The 20,585-nt window shown below is 46.9% G+C and overlaps 1 protein-coding gene across 3 annotated transcripts in view; it reads left to right on the top strand.

Annotated features, from left to right (window-relative positions):
- D2HGDH (D-2-hydroxyglutarate dehydrogenase) overlaps window positions 1–20,585 on the top strand; it is a 45,890-nt gene that overhangs the window by 14,967 nt on the left and 10,338 nt on the right. For 2 of the 3 annotated variants that reach the window (XM_053597233.1, XM_053597236.1), the window contains 4 exons: window positions 408–576; window positions 5,663–5,806; window positions 9,393–9,535; window positions 12,858–13,023. In XM_053597233.1, the coding sequence (XP_053453208.1) occupies window positions 408–576; window positions 5,663–5,806; window positions 9,393–9,535; window positions 12,858–13,023 (622 nt within the window). The remainder of the gene's footprint in view (window positions 1–407; window positions 577–5,662; window positions 5,807–9,392; window positions 9,536–12,857; window positions 13,024–20,585) is intronic. The other variant, XM_053597235.1, reaches the window with a different exon arrangement.

Consider the following 20,585-nt stretch of genomic DNA (forward strand, 5'->3'; position numbering starts at 1 on the left):
TCTCTGACCCCTTTCGACCCCTAGGGGTGCCCACTGCTTCATCCTGAGTGTGCTCCCCTCTGTGCCCCAGATGTGCTCCTCCTTTGCACCAGGATTGCTTCCTGCCTTGGGCAGCTTCCCTTGACTAACCTGGCAGTGAGCTTCTTGGGTGTGGATCATAGTGGGGTTGGGGGAATGTTACTCTAACAGGAAGAAAAATCCCTTTAGCCTGATTGGGGGACTCAGGCAGTTCCTCTCCATGTTCTTCCTGAACCAGACTGGGGTGGGGCCTGTGATCGCTGATGTTCTTGGGTGTGCTGGGGCTGGTCAGCTCTCTTTGAGTGTGGAGGCTAGAGCTGTGCTGGAGACGACCAGCATCACCTATGAGAATGTGTACAGCTGTGAACCTGTTTTCTCTTCTCCTCCAGGTGCTTGCTGATGGCACCATCCTAAACTGCCTCACCTCCCTGAGGAAGGACAACACGGGCTATGACCTGAAGCAGCTCTTCATTGGGTCGGAAGGCACCCTGGGGATCATCACTGCAGTGTCCATCCTGTGTCCGCCCAAGCCCAAGTCTGTGAACGTGGCTTTTCTCGGTTGGCTTCCTCGAGTTACTTCTGGCGGTCGGTGTGAGGGAGGGGACCTGAAGAGTTGCACAGTACAGCCACTGTCTCTCCTGGCATCTCCCTGTTTCCAGAGAAGTGTGGGAGCCCATGACCTGGTCTTGCTGGTGTCTTCATAGGGGAAATGGGGGGCCAGAAGCTTTTCCCAGTTTCTGGTCAGAGCACACTTTATTTTGTGACAAAACCGAGGTTTTGGTTGTCTCTTTCACCCCATTGTGTTTGTTATTCAAAAGTAGTGTGTAGTGTTAAGATCTGAGGAAAATGACTTCATTTGGCATAAGTTCTAGGACCCATCTGTTAATGTCTCAGGGATAAGTAATATTCTCCATAAGGGTGGAAGAGGGTTACCACCATCCACGAAGATCATGCGTCTCAGCAAATGCTTCAGTGTCGCCATCCAACGGGCCCTCTCCCTTCCCCCCCACAGGCCCCCCAGCTGCCTTCACATCGGACTTCACTGTGAGCTTATGCCCATGGCCTTCAGTCCTCCCACGATCTGTGTTCATCGCTTTTCTTGCTATCATTTGGCTTGGTTTATCTAGCATTTGCTCCCCACCTCATTCAGCTGCTGCACAATCCCCAGCCCTTCTGGAGGTGCAGCAGGTGTCCTTGACTCACTCATTCCGTGCCTCTACCCTGTGGGAAGATTCATTGATCTTGGGGAGCACTCCCAAGAATAAACTCTGTTCATCCTTACTCCCAAACTTAAATGTTCTTCTTCTGTGTCTTAATTCTGTTTTTTAAATCTCTCTAGCCACGATTTTATTTTATGGGTGACTTTCTTTGCTCTTCATTCTTTCTTGCATCAGATCTTTCATTTGGGATCATGTTCTCTGCAAATACATCTTGATTATTTCCCATAGTACATTGGTTTTCTGGTGACCAATTCTCTTTTAGTGTGTCTGAAAATACCTTTTTTTCTTTTTTTTTGAGACAGAGTCTTACTATGTTGCCCTCGGTAGAGCGCCGTGGTGTCATAGCTGATAATAACCTCAGACTCTTGGCCTTAAGCTATTCTCTTGCCTCAGCCTCCCAAGTAGCTGGGACTACAGGTGCCCACCACAATGCCCTGCTATGTTTTTTTTTGTTGTTGCAGTTGTCATCATTGTTTTAGCTGGCCCAGAACGGGTTTGAACCTGCCAACCTTGGTGTATGTGGCCGTCGCCCTACCGGTAGACTAAGCTATAGGTGCAGCCCTGAAAATACCTTTATGCACTCTCATACTTGAAAGATGTTTTTCACTAGGTTGGCATTTATTTCTTTTATCCCGTTGAAAGTATCATTTCACTGCTGCTTTGAAGGTATCAAACTTTTTTTTTTTTTTGAGACAGAGTCTCACTTTACCACTGTTGGTAGAGTGCTGTGACATCATAGCTCATAGCAACCTCAAACTCCTGGGCTTAAGTGATTCTCTTGCTCAGCCTCTCGAGTAGCTGGGTCTACAGGCACCCGCCACAACACCCGGCTATTTTTTGTTTTGTTTGGCAGGCCCGGGCCAGGTTTGAACCCACCTGCCCCGGAGCATGTGGTTGACACCCTAACCACTGAGCTATGGGCGGCTCCTCAAGTGATCTTTTTGCCTTAGCCTCCCTCCCAGGTAGCTAGGGGTATAGGTGCCTGCCACAATGCTGAGCTAGTTTATTTTTATTTTTATTTTTTTTGAGACAGAGTCTCAAGCTGTCACCCTGGGTAGAGTGCCATGACGTCACAGCTCATAGCAACCTCAAACTCCTGGGCATAAGCGATTCTCTTGCTTCAGCCTCCCAAGTAGCTGGAACCACAGACACCCGCCACAATGCCTGGCTATTTTTTTGTTGTTGCAATTGTCATTGTTGTTTTAGCTGGCCCTGGCTGGGCTTGAACTCGCCATCTTCGGTGTATGTGGCTAGCGCCCTACCCACTAAGCTATGGGCGCTGCCACCAAGCAAGTTTTTTTTAGAGATGGGGTCTTGCTTTTGCTCAGGCTGATATTGAACTTGCTTAGCTCAGGCAATCCACCCACCTCGGCCTCCCAGAGGGCTGGAATTACAGGCATGAGCCACCATATCCAGCCTCCTGGAACTTCTTAAATGTGTGGGTTAGTGTCTTTTACCAGTTCTAGAAATTCTTAGCTGTTACTGTTGCAATTTTTTTGTCTGTGCTTTCCTCTCCTTTTGGGACTGTGATTAAACATAAGGTAGAACTTTTTAGTCCCTTCACCTGCCTTCTGTATTTGTCATCATTTTATCTCTCTGTGCTGCATTTCACATGCTTCCTTGTGATTTGTCCTCCAGTTCACTAATGCCCCCTTCTGCTGTGTTTCATGTGCTGCCAAACTCATCTATGGAGGGTTTTCTCTTCATTCATTAAGACTTAAATTCTGATGATGATAGTTTTCATTTCTAGCAGTTTAATTCATTTATTTCAATTCTGAAGTATCATTTTTTATAGTTTTCTATTCCTTCCAGGTATTTTCAAGCTCACCATTTGTGTCTTTATGTATAGTTAGCAGCTGGGCATGGTGGTACCTGTAGTCCCAGGTACTTGGGATACGATGGATAAAGTGGGAGGATCGCTTGAGCCCAGGAGTTTGAGGCTGTAGGGAGCTCTGATTGTGCCTCTTACTCTAGCCTGGGTGACAGGATGAGACCCTGTCTCTAAATAAATGAATAAATAAATGGAGTGAGCATATTTTTTAATGTTTTATATTTAGGCAATTCAACTTTTTTTTTTTTTTTTTTGTAGAGACAGAGTTTCACTTTATGGCCCTCGATAGAGTGCCGTGGCCTCACACAGCTCACAGCAACCTCCAATTCCTGGGCTTAGGCGATTCTCTTGCCTCAGCCTCCCGAGTAGCTGGGACTACAGGCGCTCGCCACAACGCCCGGCTAGGTTTTTTTTTTTTTTTAGAGACAGAGTCTTAAACTGTCACCCTGAGTAGAGTGCTGTGGCGTCACAGCTCACAGCAACCTCAAATTCTTGGGCTTAAGTGATCCTCTTGCCTTAGCCTCCCAAGTAGCTGGGACTACAGGCGCCTGCCACAACGCCTGGCTATTTTTTTGTTGCAGTTTGGCTGGGGCTGGGTTTGAACCCACCACCTTCAATATATGGGGCCGGCACCCAACTCACTGAGCCACAGGCACTGCCCTTGTTTTTTTTTGAGACAGAGTCTCACTGTGTCGCTCTGGGTAGAGTGTCATGGTGTCACAGCTCACAGTGACCTCAAACTCTTGGGCTTATGCGATTCTCTTGCCTCAGCCTCCCAAGTAGGTGGGACTACAGGCACCTACCACAACACCCAGCTATATTTTGGTTGTAGTTGTCGTTGTTTGGCAGGCCTGGGCTGGATTCTAAACCGCCAGCTCCCGTGTATGTGCCTGGTACCCTAGCCACTTGAGCTACAGGCGCTGAGCCATGCCCAGCTATTTTTAAGACATGGGGTCTTGCTCTGGCTCAGGTTGGTCTTGAATTCCTGAGCTCAAGCAATCTATCTTGGCTTCCCAAAGTGCTAGGATTACAGGTGTGAGCCACTGTGCCTGGTGAATATTGTTACTGAAGAATATTTTGGGGTTCCTGGAGGCCAAGGATGAGGATTTGCATCTGCTTTTACTGGGTGGCTTTGGGTCCTTCCCGTCTGGTAGTAACCCAGACCAAGTTCATAGGCTTGAAGCTCTGTGAACCTGAACCTCCCAGACAACAAGAAGCCAGGTTGCAAGTCAGTGCAGGGTTGGTGTATGTTCACGATTAATCAGGAGAAAGTTTTTTCTTCCATTCTTCTTTTTTCTTGTTCTGTTCAGCAACTTCCCCTGCAGTCTTTGGGGGTGAATTGGTGGGGGCTGGCCTGACACACACTGATGCCCAGAAGTGGCACTAGGGGTCTCCTCTGGCAATGCCCTGCAGGGGTGGAGCTTGAGGCCAGGGTTTAGCAGAGCTATCAGGAAAGGGCAGTGCTAGGCTGGGTACTGTTCAGCACCCTTGAGCCCCAGGAGGTGGGGCACACCCTACTCTCTCCAGGTTCTTTGGTGGTGGGGCACACCTCACTGTTCCACGTTACTTGGTAGGGTGTACCCCACTCTCTCTGCTTCTCAGTGGTGGGTGTTCCACTCTCCACCTTCCTGGGTGGCGGGGCTCATCCCACTCTCCACGTTTCTGGATGCTTCTCTTTGGTGTTTCTTGGCCCAGCAGTTTTGCTCGTTTTCAGTGGGTACTACGGGATAGAGGACCCTTGTCTCTCCTGGATTTTACCTTCAGGCCTTGCCTACTTCACCAATACCATTTCCACCAAGCCTGCTGTGTCCACCCGCAGCATCCACTTGCAGCCAGCCTAGTGATCATTTCCTACTGTTCCTCTTGCCTATCTGGCCTCTGGCTGCTATGTCTGTGCTGGCCCTCTGCTTGCCCTCCCCTGCACCCTGGAGCCTCCCCTTCTCCTCCTAACGTTGGAACAGCTCCACGACTGGGCCCTGAGTCATCTCCAACCGCACCCTATCACTATGTTCCAGCCATAGGCCTCAAAGTGCTCCTGAGTGCCACAGGGCAGGCCTCTGCTTCCAGCTTCTGCACTTGCTGGACCTCTGGAATGTTCTTCCCCCATGTTCAGGGACCTCCCACTGCCTCTTTGGCTCTGCAGGGCCTCCAGGGGCAGACTTGTCTACTCAGCTCCCTAGGCTCTGCCATACACTGGAGCACTGCAGAGGCCTCGTGGTGTCCAGAGAACTCCTTTTGGATAAACTCTGAGAGCAGGGAAGACCTGCGTCCTGGTTGTATTAAGAGAAACACAGTCATGTCCAAAGGCTGTCTGATTCTGGCCCTGCATTCGTAGATTTCCAGGAAACGTTCTCTTGCATTCCCCCTTTGTTTCCAAGCGACCATTTGTAGGTGACTTTTCCATCCTGATCTGACACTGGTCAGACACTTGGGATGTACTTGTTGACTGGCCTTGTGATACCTCTTGGAGCACCAGCCCTCCTACAAGAGTCGCTGGTGTCCCCACTTTGCGGGGGGATCTGGGTGTGGTGTGGTGGCTGTGGGTCCCGCTGCCACCACCCTTGCAGTACGTGATGTGCTGTGACTGTTGCAGGATGTCCAGGCTTTGCTGAGGTTCTGCAGACTTTCAGCACCTCCAAGGGGATGCTTGGTGAGATTCTGTCTGCCTTCGAGTTCATGGATGCTGAATGCATACAGCTGGTTGGGCACTATCTCCACCTGGCCTGCCCGGTGCAAGGTACTGACCCCATGCAGTGGGCAGCTTATCCCCTGCTCCTTCTATGCTGTTGGACACACTGGACAGTTCAGACGTCCTGGCTGGATGGAGGGTCCCTGTATGGAGCACGGTTGGGTGTTGTGTGTAAGAAAGCTGCTTTTAACAGAATGCTCAGGGCAGAGAGCAAGCCACCTCTGTTCCTGTGGCGGGTTTGCAGTTATAGGGCTTTCCCTGGCCAGAGGAGAAAGGCTATAGGGTGACATTGAAACATTAGTGGTAGCTTTTTTTTTTTTTTGAGACTGAGTCTCACTCTGTTGCCTTTGGTAGAGTGCCGTGGCATCATAGCTCACAGCAACCTCAGACTCTTGGGCTCAAGTGATCCTTCTGCCTCACCCTCCCAAGTAGCTGGGACTACACGCGCCCACCTTAACGCCTGACTATTTTTACAGATGAGGTCTTGCTTTGGCTCAGGCTGGTCTCGAACCTGTGAGCTCAGGCAATCCACCCGCTTCGGCCTCCCAGAGTACTAGGATTACAGGCATGAGCCAATGCGCCCGGCCAGTGGCAGCTATTTTTGACAAGCTGGGAGATTTTCTTTTCTTTTTCTTTCTTTCTTTCTTTTTTTTTTTTTGTAGAGACAGAGCCTCATTTTATTACCCTCTATAGAGTGCCATGGCGTCACACAGCTGACAGCAACCTCCAGCTCCTGGGCTTAGGCGGTTCTCTTGCCTCAGCCTCCCAAGTAGCTGGGACTACAGGCACCCGCCATAATGCCCAGCTATTTTTTGTTGCAGTTTGGCCGGGGCCGGGTTCAAACCTACCACCCTCTATATATGGGGCCGGCGCCCTACTCACTGAGCCACAGGCGCCGCCTGAGATTTTCTTTCCCTTTTTTTTTTTTTTTTTTGTAGAGACAGAGTTTCACTTTATTGCCCTCTGTAGAGTGCCGTGGCATCACACAGCTCACAGCAACCTCCAACTCCTGGGCTTAGGCGATTCTCCTGCCTCAGCCTCCCGAGTAGCTGGGACTACAGGCGCCTGCCACAACGCCCGGCTATTTTTTTGTTGCAGTTTGGCCGGAGCTGGGTTTGAACCCGCCACCCTCGGCATATGGGGCCAGCGCCCTGCTCACTGAGCCACAGGCGCCACCCCTTTTTTTTTTTTTTTTTTTTTTGAGGCAGTTTCACTCTGTTGCCCACACTAGAGTGCCATGGCAGCATCATAGCTCACAGTAACCTTAAACTCTTGGGCTCAAGTGATCTTCCTGCTTCAGTCTCCTGAGTAGCTGGGACTGTAGGCGCCTGCCACAACATCCAGCTATTTTTAGAGGTAGGATCTCGCTCTAACTCAGGTTGGTCTTGAACTCATAAGCTCAGGCAATCTGCCCACCTCAGCCTCCCAAAGTGCTGGGATTACAAGTTTGAGGATCATGCCCAGCCTTTAGTTTTTCTATTTTTAGTAGAGACGAGGTCTCTTGCTCAGGCTGGTCTTGAACTTCTGAGCTTAAGCCATCTAACCGCCTTGGCCTCCCAGAGTGCTGGGATTACAGGGGTGAGCCACTGTGCCTGACCACATATTTTGTTTATATAATGGAAAAAAGAGCCAATAGTATTTAAAAACGTCTTAGTGTTATGTGTGACCTGTAATAAATTTGAGGGTAGTATGTTTTGAAATGAAGAAAATGCCAATATCTGAAAAATGCTTATATTTCTTGTATAGTAAAATGAACTTGTAATATTTTTGTGGAAGTAACTTTAGTGTTAAGATACAGAACACCTGGGGTGGTGCCTGTAGCTCAAGCGGCTAAGGCCCCAGTCACAGAACAGAGCTGGTGAGTTCGAATCCAGCCTAGGCCTGCCAAACAATGATAACTACAACCAAAAAAAAAAAAAAAAAAATAGGTGGGTGTTGTTGCCTGTAGTCCCAGCTACTTGGGAGGCTGAGACAAGAGGATCGCTTAAGCCCAGGAGTTTGAAGTTGCTGTGAGCTATGACGCCATGGCATTCTACTGAGGGTGACATAGACTCTGTCTCAAAAAAAAAAAAAGGGTTATGATGAATATAGATAAGTTTAAAAGTTGGAAAAAAAAAAAGAGAGAACAGTGCCACTAAGTAAATTTTCATTTAACGATTTTCAACAAATATGAAAAGAAATTCACACTAGCCTTAAAAACAACACAAGCTTAAAATTTTCTTAAAAATTTTTTTTTCTGTTTTTTGAGACAGAGCCTCAAGCTGTCACCTTGCTCACTGCAACCTCCAGCTCCTGGGCTCAAGCGATTCTCCTGCCTCCGCCTCCCAAGTAGCTGGGACCACAGGTGCCCACCACAATGCCTGGCTATTTTTTGGTTGCAGCCGTCATTGTTGCTTGGTGGGCCCAGGCTGGATTTGAACCCACCAGCTCAGGTGTATGTGGCTGACATCTTAGCAGCTTTAGCCACAGGTGCCAAGCCTTTTTTTTAATTTTTGAGACAGAATCTCAAGCTGTCCCCCTGGATGGAGTGCTGTGGCATCACAACTCACAGCAACCTCCAACTTTTGGGCTTAAGTGATTCTCTTGCCTCAGCCTACCAAGTAGCTGGGATTGCAGGCACTCGCCACAACACCTGGCTATTTTTAAGTTATAGTTGTCATTGTTTGGCAGGCCTGGGATGGATTCCAACCTGCTGGATTTGAACCCCCCAGCTCTGGTGTATGTAGCTGGTGCCTTAGCTGCTTGAGCTATAGGCACCGAGCCAAAAAAAAAAATTTTTTTTTTTTTTTTTTGAGACAGAGCCTCACTATGTCACCCTCAGTAGAGTGCTGTGGCGTCACAGCTCACAGCAACCTCAAACTCCTGGGCTCAGGGGATTCTCTTGCCTCAGCCTCCTGAGTAGCTGGGACTACAGGTGCCTGCCACAACATCTGCCCATTTTTAGAGATGGGGTCTTGCTTTGGCTCAGGCTGGTGTAGAACCTGTGAGCTCAGGCAGTCCACCCGCCTTGGCCTCCCAGAGTGCTAGGATTACAGGCATGAGCCACCTTGCCCTGCAAAATTTTCTTAATTTTTTATAGTTTTTTTTCAAGACAGAGTCTCACTTTTTTGCCCTTGGTAGAGTGCTGTGGCATTCACATCTCACAACAAGCGCACACTCTTGGGCTCAAGCGATCCTCTTGCCTTAGCCTCCCAAGTAGCCGGGACTACATGTGCCCACCGCAATGCCTGGCTTAATTTTTTTTATTTTTTGAATCTTTTTAATAGCTTGTAAAATAGACATTGTGGTGAAAAGCATGGCCTACGAGTGCAGCAACAGTGTCTGAGGCCATCACAGGGCCTCACCTGCACCTCGGCCTCTGCCTGTGGCCTATGGGCTTGGCGAGAGTGGACAAGCTGCCCCAGAAGCCCACCTCAAGGCCATGGGAGGCCCTGGCTGTGGCAGAGTCAGCCTTGGGCGGGCTGTGTTTTCCAGGGCACACAGTCTGTCTGAAATGCAGCCTAGCCAGTGAGCTGACCAATTTCTTAGGCTTCCCCGGTGGCCTTGTTGGCAAGGAAAGGTCTGTCAGAGCCGTGTCAGCCTGACCCAGAGTAGCTGGACCTCTGCTCACTTTGTTCTCCTTGCTCACTTCCAGAGAGTCCGTTTTATGTCCTGATTGAGACCTCAGGCTCTCACGCGGGTCACGATGCTGACAAGCTGGGCAGCTTCCTGGAGCATATGCTGGGCTCGGGCCTGGTAACCGATGGGACCTTGGCAACTGACCAGAGGAAAATCAAGGTGCGTCTTGCTCATGGGCTCTCCTTCCACTGAGCCTTACCAGGGTAACTGTGGTGTGAACTGTCCAGGATAGGCACTGTGGATTTGGGGCCAAAGTGTGATCAGGCTTCATGGCTTTGATGGGATATAACGTTTTTGGAATGGAAGGTATATTTCTGCTGTCTGGATCATTTTCATCATTATTTTACATGTACGCCCTGCCCTCCCCGCCACATCCTTCCTTCCTTCCCACCAATCTCCTAGCTGGCCCCTTGCTGGCCCGCTGGTGCCTGTGGTTTAGTGGCCAGTCAGCAGCAGCGGCACGAGTAGTATACAGTGAGCACAGGTGGGCAGAGCTGCACGGCTATGGAGCCCCAACCTGTCCAGGTGGGCAGAGTTTTCTGGAGGAAATGGCTTTGAACATGTGACTAGAAATGATTTGTTCTCTTGGAGGCCAGAACAAGGAGGAATAAGGCCTGGGCAGTGGAAGCTGTTGTCCCTACGTTCCTACTGTGATCTTTCAGATGCAGCGTGGAGAGCAGGCAAGGGCTGAGTGCAGGGCTCTGGCAGGAGATGGGGCCAGGATCTTTATTTTGAGATGGATCTGGATTTGGCCAGTTGCATGTGTCATCTGTGAGCATGTACTGTGAAGGCCATGATGGTCTCAGGTTTGCTGACTTCAATGGTCAGCTTCATTGATTTACTTCATTGTTAAAGCTTTTCCCCTTATAATTAGCTCTTGATTTTTATGCCTTATGTGTAAGTTGTTACAGCAGTTGCCTGTACTAAGCGTTTGCTTTCAGAGCGCATCAGCCGTTCATGGAGTGGCTCCAAGCCTGATGGCTGTGTGGTCATCTCTGTCTCCTGATCAGCTGTTCTTAGATGTCATGGTCACTCTGGATGTGGCTCTTTACCATCTCCCTGAGTTACCTCTGACTGTCGTAATTTCATTGCTGGGGATAAAGATGTCTGCTCCCCAGGGCGGTGTTGCTGGCCCAGGAGTTGTGCTCAGATGAATGGTGGCTTGTCAGTTGCTGGCACAGCCGGGGCTTCCCAACATCCTTCTCTGCCCACCCAAGAGGTGTGATTGATTGAGTTTCCTTTTCACGTTTTCCACATCTCCCTGATTGTTTTCTAATTCTGCTGTATCTATCAGCTCTATTGATTTTCCGTATCACAAACAGTCCCCAGACCCCAATGGCCATAAGAATAAGGGCTCAAGTCTCTCTCTGGTTATGTGCTGTGCTGCAGCTTGCCCGTGTGTCTTCTAACTCGGGGGCCCAGGTGGACACAGCGGACAGAAGAGTGAGAAGGCTTGAGGGAGTGTCGCTGGCTCTTCCTAGGCCTATGCTCAGAGCTGGCTGTTCAGGTCGCCTCCTTAGCCCACCTGCCTTGGGAGTACGGGGGGCCCTCCTCCTGCAGTTGCTGGGTCACTGGGAGGACAGAGTAAGGTGACTGCCCCACACGCCCCTGGGCACACCTGCACGTCAGTGCCCCATGCCTCTCTGCACCCCATCCAGCCTGGACTTGTGCGCCCCACAGCCAGGCTTGTGATGCCAGGGAGGGCCAGGCGTGCATCAGTTCTAGGGCCCTATCTCCCCCTCCTGCTTGCTGAGTCACACCTCTAAGAATGTCCTGAGAACGATCGGGCCTTGAGCGTTCGCCAACACCTGTATTCTGTGCTCAAGCTTGACTGCTTGTTCTGTTTCTCTGCATAGAAGACCACCCTCTCCTGGGTGTGCAGCTCAGGGAGACTGGCGTGGGGCCCAGGCTGCTCCTTTGCAGGCTTTGCTTTGCTGTCTACTCATGTTGACCATGACTCTGGGGAGCCCTGTGCCATTCTGCTTTCTAGTTCTTTGTAAGTTTTTTCTTTTGGGAGCCTTTGGTTTTCTGATGTATCTAGAAGACTGCCTTGCACATGTCCAGCCCATGTAGTGCAAGTGCTGTGTTCCTGGGGGACTCCTACAGCCCCGTCCAGGCCCGGCTCTGCCCTCTTCCAACCCTCAGAGTGGCACCTGGTGGCTCATGCCGGATGCCAAAGACTCCTTTGAGCTGTGACCCTGGCAGGTATATTAGCTTGGCTTGTCCTCCCTGCTTCTCTGTTGGGCACCTCCTTTGCTGTGCCTGCTGGGTGACAGCAGTGACCAGGATGAGGAAACTTTGCCCCATAGGCTCATGAAATGAAGCAAAGGTGCAAAGCTTAGCAGCTCCTCTGAAGTCTGTAAGCACCGCGGAAGAAGCAGAACTGGTCAGAGTGGTGGGTAGTGCTGGTGGGGGGGTGATGGGAAACTGTCCATGCCCAGCATTCGAGCAAGGGCAGGTGCCAAGGCCCCAAGGGCGCTGCCTGCCAAGTTCTCAAACACTCCAGGGATATGGGTGTGGGGCAGAGTGAGCAGGGGTGGGCAGGCAAGTGGGAAAGCCCCTCTGTGACCAGGCTGGGGCTCCAGGGTCTGTTGCTGGGCTGAAAGGAGTTCCCAGGCAGTGGGTGTCCTCCACACGGCCAGGCAGCAAGTATGGGTGGTGACCCAAGGGATCTCCTTGGGCAAACCAGTCTAAAAATTGATGACAGAATTGGGAAATTTGGTCACTGGCTTGATACTCAGCAGTGGCAAGCAATTCCTATTTTTGTTAGGTGTGAGTGTAGCATTGTCGTCATCTCTTACAAATTTCACAGTGACACATTTCTTGAATTGCTGGGTCCTCTGTGGTGCAGGTGTTGGGTTGAGGTCTGGGTGGGACCATGTGGAGGAGGGTGGTCCAGCTGCCTAGAGGTGGCAGTTCTGTCCTCCTCCTCGTGGGCCCCAGATTCATTGTCATGTGAAAAGTCAAAGCAAATAAAAGCTGAGTAAACCACAGATGGATTTATCTTGACAAGCCGCTCCCCCAGGCCCCTGTTTACCTGCTTTGCCCTGTCCTGCTGCAGCCATTGGCACTGTCTGTCCCTTCACTGTCCTTCCATGGGAGTCTCTCCATGATCCTGGGACCCTCACACCACCCCCTGTGCCTGCCTTGCTCTTCCCATACCTCCATGCTCTGCCCCTGCCCTGGCTCAGGCTGTGTCCTGGGCCTGTTTTATCCTCAGGCCCTCCTAGACCCCGCCTACCCCTTGCTATAATGTCACCTGAAGCTGTTCTGTGTCTGGCTCTGGGAAGGCCGCATCCCTGTGGAGGTGTCCCTGCATGCTCAATGCTGCTGTGGGGCAAGCCCCCACCATACACTGCAGTGTGCCCTGTTCTGGATGGAAGCCCCATGGTTCCATGAGGACACAGAGCTTGTCCCAAAGCTATAGAACCTTTGTTTTCCCCATAGCAGCCCTCTGTCTCCCTCCTCTTGTCTATCCCAGATGCTGTGGGCCCTGCGGGAGAGGATCACAGAGGCACTGAGCTTGGATGGCTGCGTGTACAAGTATGATCTCTCCCTCCCTGTGGAGCGGCTCTACGACCTTGTGACCGCCCTGCGTGCCCGCCTTGGCCCAAGTGCCAAGCACGTGGTGGGTTATGGCCACCTGGGTAAGTTGCACCTTGGTGCCCAGGAGTTAGTGCCCTCTGAGAGGCCAAGGCAGATTGCTTGAATTCAGTGCTCTCTGTAGTGAAGAACATCACACAAGGCTCCCACACACACTCGCAGTACTACAGGTTTAGCAGAGAAGTGAGATAAACTTAAAATTGAGAAAGCCCTAATAATTTTTATGATTCTTTTTGGATATTTTGGAAATGGCTGCCATAGTGCAATTGTAATGGCTGAGCACATGGCTCAGATTGCCAGAACATGCGGAGATCTTTAGGGGACTAACCAAGGTGTCTGGAACATAAGAATACAGATCTCCTTCTCTCCCCATTATGGAACTTAGAGTACCACATTAGCAGGCCTCAGATCCTGGGGTTTGAGAGAGGATTTGATGAGTCTATTTGAATTTTATTTGGGGCAGCCAAAATAATTTTTCTTTTTTTTTTTTCCATTCTTTTTTTTTTTAATTGTTGGGGATTCATTGAGGGTACAATAAGCCAGGTTACACTGATTGCATCTGTTAGGTAAAGTCCCTCTTGTAATCATGTCTTGCCCCCAAAAGGTGTGGCACACACCAAGGCCCCACCCCCTCGCTCCTTCCCTCTCTCTGCTTTTCCTCCCCCCCCATGACCTTAATTGTCATTAATTGTCCTCATATCAAAATTGAGTACATAGGATTCATGCTTCTCTATTCTTGTGATGCTTTACTAAGAATAATGTCTTCCACTTCCATCCAGGTTAATACGAAGAATGTAAAGTCTCCATTTTTTTTAATAGCTGAATAGTATTCCATGGTATACATATACCACAGCTTGTTAATCCATTCCTGGGTTGGTGGGCATTTAGGCTGTTTCCACATTTTGGCAATTGTAAATTGAGCTGCAATAAACAGTCTAGTACAAGTGTCCTTATGATGAAGGGATTTTTTCCTTTTGGGTAGATGCAGGATCAAATGGGAGGTCTAGCTTGACTGCTTTGAGATTTCTCCATACTTCCTTCCAGAAAGGTTGTACTACTTTGTAGTCCCACCAGCAGTGTAAAATTGTTCCCTTCTCTCCACATCCACGCCAGCATCTGCAGTTTTGAGATTTTGTGATGTGGGCCATTCTCACTGGGGTTAGATGGTATCTCAGGATGGTTTTGATTTGCATTTCTCTAATATATAGGGATGATGAACATTTTTTCATGTTTGTTAGCCATTCGTCTGTCTTCTTTAGAGAAGGTTCTATTCATGTCTCTTGCCCATTGATATATGGGATTGTTGGCTTTTTTCATGTGGATTAATTTGAGTTCTCTATAGATACTAGTTATCAAGCTTTTGTCTGATTCAAAATATGCAAATATCCTTTCCCATTGTGTAGGTTGTCTCTTTGCTTTGGTTGTTGTCTCCTTGGCTGTACAGAAGCTTTTCAGCTTCTGTCCCATTTGTTTATTTTTGTTGTTGTTGCAATTGCCATGGCAGTCTTCTTCATGAAGTCTTTCCCCAGGCCAATATTTTCCAGTGTTTTTCCTATGCTTTCTTTGAGGATTTTTATTGTTTCATGCCTTAAATTTAAGTCCTTTATTCATCTTGAATCAATTTTTTTGAGTGGGGAAGGGTGTGGGTCCAGTTTCAGTCTTTTACATGTGGATATCCAGTTCTCCCAACACCATTTATTGAATAGGGAGTCTTTCCCCCAAGGTATGTTCTTGTTTGGTTTATCGAAGATGAGGTGGTTGTAAGATGTTAGTTTCATTTCTTGGTTTTCTATTCGATTCCAAGTGTCTATGTCTCTATTTTTGTGCCAGTAACATGCTGTCTTGACCACTATGGCTTTGTAGTACAGACTAAAATCTGGTATGCTGATGCCCCAGCTTTATTTTTATTACTAAGAACTGCCTTAGCTATATGGGGTTTTTTCTGGTTCCATACAAAACGCAGAATCGTTTTTTCCAAATCTTGAAAGTACGATGTTGGTATTTTGATAGGAATGGCATTGAATAGGTAGATTGCTTTGGGAAGTATAGACATTTTAACAATGTTGATTCTGCCCATCCATGAGCATGGTGTGTTCTTCCATTTGTTAAAATCTTCTGCTATTTCCTTTCTGAGGATTTCATAATTTTCTTTATAGAGGTCCTTCACCTCCTTCGTTAGGTATATTCCTAGGTATTTCATTTTCTTTGAAACTATGGTGAAGGGAGTTGTGTCCTTGATTAGCTTCTCATCTTGACTGTTAATTGGTGTATGCAAAGGCTACTAACTTGTGGACATTGATTTTATATCCTGAAACATTACTGTATTTTTTGATGACTTCTAGGAGTCTTGTGGTTGAGTCTTTGGGGTTCTCTAAGTATAAGATCATGTCGTCAGCAAAGAGGGAGAGTTTGACCTCTTCTGCTCCCGTTTGGATTCCCTTTATTTCCTTGTCTTGCCTAATTGTATTGGCTAGAACTTCCGGCACTATGTTGAATAGTAAAGGTGACAGAGGACAACCTTGTCTGGTTCCAGTTTTAAGAGGAAAAGCTTTCAGTTTTACTCCATTCAGTAAAATATTAGCTGTGGGTTTGTCATAGATAGCTTCAATCAGTTTTAGAAATGTGCCACCTATGCCTATACTCTTCAGTGTTCTAATTAGAAAAGGATGCTGGATTTTATCAAATGCTTTTTCTTAGAAATGTGCCACCTATGCCTATACTCTTCAGTGTTCTAATTAGAAAAGGATGCTGGATTTTATCAAATGCTTTTTCTGCATCTATTGAGAGGATCATATGATCTTTATTTTTGCCTCTGTTAATATGGTGGATAACGTTTATGGACTTGTGTATGTTAAACCAGCCTTTCATCCCTGGGATGAAACCTACTTGATCGTGATGTATGACTTTTTTGATGATAAGCTGTAATCTATTGGCTAGGATTTTGTTGAGAATTTTTGCATCTATATTCATGAGTGAGATTGGTCTGAAATTCTCCTTTTTGGTTGAGTCTTTTCCTGATTTTGGTATCAGGGTGATGTTTGCTTCATAGAACGTGTTGGGGAAGATTCCTTCTTCCTCAATTTTTTGGAATAATTTCTGCAGTACAGGAATAAGCTCTTCCTTGAAGGTTTGATAGAATTCTGGTGTGAAGCCATCTGGACCAGGGCATTTTTTGGTTGGAAGATTTTTTATTGTTTCTTTAATCTCAGTGCTTGAAATTGGTCTTTACAGGAGCTCTATTTCTTCCTGGCTAAGTCTAGGGAGAGGGTGTGATTCCAAATATTGATCCATTTCCTTCACATTGTCAAATTTCTGGGCATAGAGTTTCTGGTAGTATTCAGAGATGATCTCTTCTATCTCTGTGGGATCAGTTGTTATTTCCCCTTTATCATTTCTGATTGAGGTTACTAGAGATTTTACTTTTCTATTCCTCATTAGTCTTGCCAATGGTTTATTTTATTAATTTTTTCAAAAAAGCAACTCCTTGTTTCATTAATTTTCTGAATGATTCTTTTGTTTTCAATTTCATTGTTCCCTGATTTGATTTTGGAGATTTATTTTTTTCTACTGACATTAGGCTTAGATTGTTCTTTTTCCAACTCCATAAGATGGCTCGTGAGATTGTTGATGTGCTCTCTTTACGTTTTTCGAATGTAGGCATTTAAAGCGATACATTTTCCTCTCAAAACTGCTTTTGCAGTATCCCACAGGTTTTGGTAGCTTGTGTCTTCATTGTTGTTATGCTGAAGGAAGTTAATGATTTCCTGTTTTATTTCTTCCTGCACCCATCTGTTATTCAACAGAAGATTGTTTAATTTCCATGTCTTTGTGTGGGGTCGAGCATTTTTGTTAGAGTTCAGTTGCACTCTTAGTGCCTTATGGTCTGAGAAGATACAAGGTAAGATTTCAATTCTTTTGATTCTGTTGATATTTGTTTTGTGTCCCAGGATATGATCAATTTTGGAGAATGTTCCATGGGGTGATGAGAAGAATGTGTATTCTTTATCTTCGGGATGGAGTGTTCTATATGCGTCTATCAAGCACAGTTGTTCTAGGGTCTCATTTAAATCTCTTATATCTTTGTTTAATTTCTATTTAGAGGATCTATCCAGCTCTGTAAGAAGAGTGTTAAAGTCCCCTGTTATTATGGTATTATCAGATATTATATTGCTCAGACTAAGGTCTGTTTCAAGAATCTGGGAGCATTTAAATTGGGTGCATAAATATTTAGAATTGAAACGTCTTCTTGTTGTATTTTTCCCTTGACCAATATAAAGTGACCATCTGTGTCTTTTTTGACTTTAGTTGCTTTAAATCCACGTGTATCTGAAAATAAGATCGCAACTCCTCTGTTCTTCTGAATTCCAGTTGCCTGAAAAATTGTCTTCCAACCCTTGACTCGGAGCTTTAATTTGTCTTTTGAAGCTAGGTGTGTTTCTTGCAGACAGCAAATGGATGGCTTGTGTTTTTTAATCCAGTCAGCCAATCTATGTCTCTTCAGTGGGGAATTCAAGCCATTAACATTTATTGAGATAATTGATAAGTGTGGTAGTGTTCTATTCATCTTATTTTGTGAGAGCCCATTGCTTAGTTTTATCTTTTGCATCAGTGTGGAGGTTAGGTTCTGTCCTTTAATTTCTGAGTTTTTACTTTGCTGCTAATCCATTGTGATGGTCAGTGTGTAGAACAGGTTGAAGTATTTCCTGTAGAGCTGGTCTTGTTTTGGCGAATTTCCTCAATGTTTGTATATCCGTAAATGATTTGATTTCTCCGTCAATTTTAAAGGTTAGTTGAGCAGGATATAGAATTTTGGGCTGGAAATTGTTCTGTTTAAGTAGGTTAAAGGTAGATGACCATTGTCTTCTTGCTTGGAAAGTTTCATTAGAGAAGTCTGCAGTCACTCTGATGGATTTGCCCCTGTAGGTCAACTGGCACTTACTTCTGGCAGCTTGCAGAATCTTTTCTTTTGTCTTGACTTTGGACAGGTTCATTACCATGTGTCTTGGAGAAGCTCCGTTAGAGTTGAGGCGACCTGGGGTCCGATATCCCTCTGAAAGCAGTGTGTCATAATCTTTGGTGATATTTGGGAAATTTTCTTTTATAATATTCTCTAGTATGGCTTCCATTCCTCTGGGGCATTCTTCTTCCCCTTCTGGGATTCCTATAACTCATATGTTGGAACGCTTCATAGGGTCCCATAATTCTGACAGTGAACGTTCTGCTTTCTCTCTCTTTTCTGCCTCTTTTACTGTCTGAGTTATCTTAAGACTTTGTCTTCTACCTCTGAAATTCTTTCTTCTGCCTGGTCTAACCTGTTGCTGATACTTTCCATTGCATCTTTAAGTTCCCTAATTGACTGCTTCAGTTCCTTCAGCTCTGCTATATCCTTTCTATATTCTTCATATCGTTCATCTCTTATTTGATTCTGTTTTTGGATTTCCTTTTGGTTATTTTCCACTTTAATAGCAGTTTCCTTCATTGTTTCCATCATTTCCTTCATTGTTTTCATCATGTGTATTCTAAATTCCCTTTCTGTCCTTCCTAACATTTCTTTATTGGTGGAATCCTCTGCAGTAGCTACCTCATGGTCCCTTGGAGGGGTCGTTCTGGACTGGTTCTTCATGTTGCCTGGAGTTTTCTGTTGATTCTTCCTCATGAGTGATTTCTTTTATCTGTTTCCTTGCCCTAATTTTCCTTTCACTTCCTCTTGCTCTTTAAGTTCCTGTGCCTGTAGACTAAGGTTTTGATGAGTCCTTTTGGTACAGGACCAGAAGGATGAGAAGGTTGAAAAGCAAGAAGGGATGAAAGAAAGAAGGAAAGAACGAGAAGAAAATAGAGAAAGGAGGCTTGGTGCCTGTGGCTCAAGCAGCTAAGGTGCCAGCTACATACACCTGAGCTGGCGGGTTCGAATCCAGCCTGGGCCTGCCAAACAACGATGGCTGCAATCAAAAAATAGCTGGGCGTTGTGGCGGGCACCTGTAGTCCCAGCTACTTGGGAGGCGGAGACAGGAGACTCACTTGAGCCCAGGAGTTTGAAGTTGCTGTGAGCTATGATGCCATGGCACTCTAACCAGGGCGACAGCTTGAGGCTCTGTCTCAAAAAAAAAAAAAAAAAAAAAGAAAATAGAGAAAGGAGAGGGGGTGGGTGAAAGGAATACTGACAAAAAGAAGAGAGGCACAGAAAGAGGGAGACAGAGCAATATAGGTGTACAGTAGGGTACTTTGGCACAACCTTAAAAAACCCCAACCTCTGGGGGTGCCCAGTTGGGTGGTTCCTTTGAGGTCAGCAACTCTTTGCTAACCTGATCAGACACAGTACCCCACCACAAAAATGCTATAAATCAAACCAAAACAAGCAAACAGAAAACTTTACGGGATAAAATTGGGTGAAAAACCAAATAATAGGGGTAGAAACACTAGCAAAAATGAAGTTCTAGTTATTGAAAAAGGCAGCAATGGGAAATTGTATTTATACTAGAAAACCGGAGAAAGAGAGGAAAAAATCTGTACAGAAAAGGTTGAAATTAAAAAACAAAACAACAACATCAAAATAAACAAAACAAACAAACAAAAAAAACAACCCAAAACAAAGCAGTATATATATCTTGCTGAATATTGTCTGGGAACAGGTGGTCTTCTGGGGTATGAGATGTTAATTACAATGCTGATACGACTGGAGGCCTCCGCTGATTTCTCAAACCCCACAGGGTAGACACCCTAAGTCTCTCTTCAGCCCTCTTAAAAGGCACTTGAAGCTTCTAAACTTGCTAAGCAGAAGCTTTCCCAGGAAAGTGCTTGTCGCTGGAATCACTGATGAAGTGGCTATCCACTTACCCAGTGTACCAAAACCGGTCTCACTCTGCCCCTGAGGGTTAGGGCTGTAGGGCGGCTCAGACCCCACCTTTAGGCTGCTCAGTCAGTAGGTTACTAGGTCCCGCCTGAAAAACCCTAGGGCGGACCTTGTTGGGGCAGTTCTCTTACAATGGCTCCCTGCGGCCCACAGCCAATCAATCGCCCAGCAGCTCAGTCTGGGGTCTCCGCACTCCCGCTCAAGCTCTCCCCAAGGCAGTTCTACTGAGTGCCAAGTCCCAAAACACCAGAACAGTTGACAGGTAAGGCCTTTCCGGTTTGCAGTCTTGCTGTTACTGCACTTACAGCTGTGGGCGGGATTAGACCAATCGAACACACGCGATTACTTGCCAGTTTTCCACTGTTTTTGTCCTCCTCTTGGGGTCCAGAAGTCTCTTGCTGGCTCCCTGTATCCTCAAAGGCATGATTATAGGCAGATGCCACCAGCCAGAGATGCCTGGGGTCTTATCTCCCCAGACTCACGGTGCCCAGATGCAAGGAAGCTGTTATTCGGCCGCCATCTTGCTCTCCCCTCTCTCTCTTTTTTTTTTTTTTTTTCAAGCTGTTGCCCTGGGTAGAGTGCTGTGGCATCACAGCTCATAGCAACCTCCAACTCCTGGGCGCAAGTGATTCTCTTGCCTCCGCCTCCCAAGTAGCTGGGACTACAGGCACCCATACAACGCCCAGCTATTGTTTTTTGGTTGCAGCTGTTGTTGTTTGGCGGGCTTGGGCTGGATTCAGATCCACCAGCTCAGGT

This window comes from Nycticebus coucang, chromosome 7 (assembly GCF_027406575.1).
Source record: "Nycticebus coucang isolate mNycCou1 chromosome 7, mNycCou1.pri, whole genome shotgun sequence".
Classification (NCBI taxonomy): domain Eukaryota; kingdom Metazoa; phylum Chordata; class Mammalia; order Primates; family Lorisidae; genus Nycticebus; species Nycticebus coucang.